This window comes from Austrofundulus limnaeus, unplaced genomic scaffold (assembly GCF_001266775.1).
Source record: "Austrofundulus limnaeus strain Quisiro unplaced genomic scaffold, Austrofundulus_limnaeus-1.0 Scaffold42, whole genome shotgun sequence".
Classification (NCBI taxonomy): domain Eukaryota; kingdom Metazoa; phylum Chordata; class Actinopteri; order Cyprinodontiformes; family Rivulidae; genus Austrofundulus; species Austrofundulus limnaeus.
The window spans coordinates 2,258,411-2,260,051 of NW_013952444.1; the positions used below are offsets into that span (position 1 = coordinate 2,258,411).

Sequence of the window (1,641 nt, forward strand, 5' to 3'; positions counted from 1 at the left end):
TTTAAAAAGCATAAAATAAATCGAACCCGCCTGTTTAACGCTACCCCAAATGTTTTTGTACTGTTTATTTTTTCTTTTTTTTTTCAGTGATTTGTGGTCAACGGCTGCACCGATCAACGTGAAATTTGTCAGGAATGTAGATGTATTCGACCTACACTGCGCCAGCCAACAATCTTATGATTGACCCCATATTTGAGGAGGGGGCTCCACCGGAAAAAGGGGGTTTCTGGACATACAAAAACGCTTGTAACTCAAAAGTTATTCAACATAGAAGATTCAGGTTTTTCTTTTTTTTAGTTCTGATGAAGGGCAATCCATCAGGCCCACCAATGCGCCCCCCCCCCCCATTCAAAAGTGTGGGGGTCATATATGCTACTGTTATGCTGCATCTAGTTTCGTACGTACTTCAGGATGTTTCAGCCTTTGCAGTGTACCCTCTYTAGTGGGGAAGCGTTATTTGGGGACGCACACTTGCTGGTGCATTTGTTGCTGCCCGCTTAGATATGGTAAATACTATAAAGCTCAACTTAAATCTGCTCAAACGTTAMGTGCACAATGATTAGTGTCACCCAGTGTTCGCCAGAACAGATCTCTTTACCTGTGGAATGGCACAGAAGTTGAAGACGCTTTGGTTGCGCAGCCGAGACAGGTAGGCGATGACGTCAGGAACGTGGTGGAGAGCATCAGTGACCAGCAGGTTGAGACAAGACAGAGCCGACTCCAGCTTCTCTGGGTGAGCCAAATCCTCCAGACGACTGGCRAACTGGCTCCAAGCCTGCACAGACACACCGCAAACTCAGTTTTTAATCCTAGTTTCTGCAGAAATCGAAAGAAAGCGTTTTTTTGTTTTGTTTTTCACGTGACAAGTTCACCTCTTGTGGCCAGAAGCTACGACCCTCCTGTGTGTCTTCCAGATARTCTCGGATGATGTTGGTCTTCTGGAGGAACAGACCCATGGAGTTTGCCAGCTCCGTGTCTTGTCCCACTTCGGGGTCCTCCAGCTGGGAGGCGGAGAACAGCTTCGACAGACCGATTCCGACCAGACCGGCRACGTAGTGGCAGTACTGCACCAGAAAAACCCAGCATTGTGGCATCCCACAAGGAACAAAACACTGATTAAACATTTACAAGACATTGGCGGAGTCATGCTTAATCTGTGTGCGAAACTTGTAGGAGAACTTCTAGTGTGTCAAAACTGAGATAAGCAGAAAACACCTGTGGAAACAGATAAGACAAGCCGACATGGATGCCTGTGGCTTTCACCACTCAAAACAGTCCCTGCTRTTTTCAGTAAATATTTAGCAGAGTGTTTTCTAAGATGTTGCCTTATATTTGGGTCTGTGTAAATGGTAAATTGGGGAACAGCCTGAACTTGTACAGCACTTTACACACCCACATTCACCCATTCACACACACATTCACATGCTGATGGTGTGAAGCTACATCATAGCCAGAGCTGCCCCGTGTACTCTTTGATAATTCAATTTTCAATTTAAAAACAGATAATGAAAAACAAAAAATTGGATAATTATTTTCTTTTCTTTTTATACTCCAAAAACAAGAAAAGTGTCTCTACTTAAAAAAAAAAAAAACTATATAACTCCACCTTAAATTGTCTGATAACAGGATAAACATGTTTTA

General features: G+C 43.5%; 1 protein-coding gene across 2 annotated transcripts in view; it reads right to left on the reverse strand.

The window, feature by feature from the left end:
- Window positions 1-1,641, reverse strand: part of fdft1 (farnesyl-diphosphate farnesyltransferase 1) — a 21,062-nt gene that overhangs the window by 2,983 nt on the left and 16,438 nt on the right. For both annotated transcript variants that reach the window (XM_014007548.1, XM_014007547.1), the window contains 2 exons: window positions 873-1,064; window positions 599-775 (listed from right to left, as the gene is read on the reverse strand). In XM_014007548.1, the coding sequence (XP_013863002.1) occupies window positions 599-775; window positions 873-1,064 (369 nt within the window). The remainder of the gene's footprint in view (window positions 1-598; window positions 776-872; window positions 1,065-1,641) is intronic.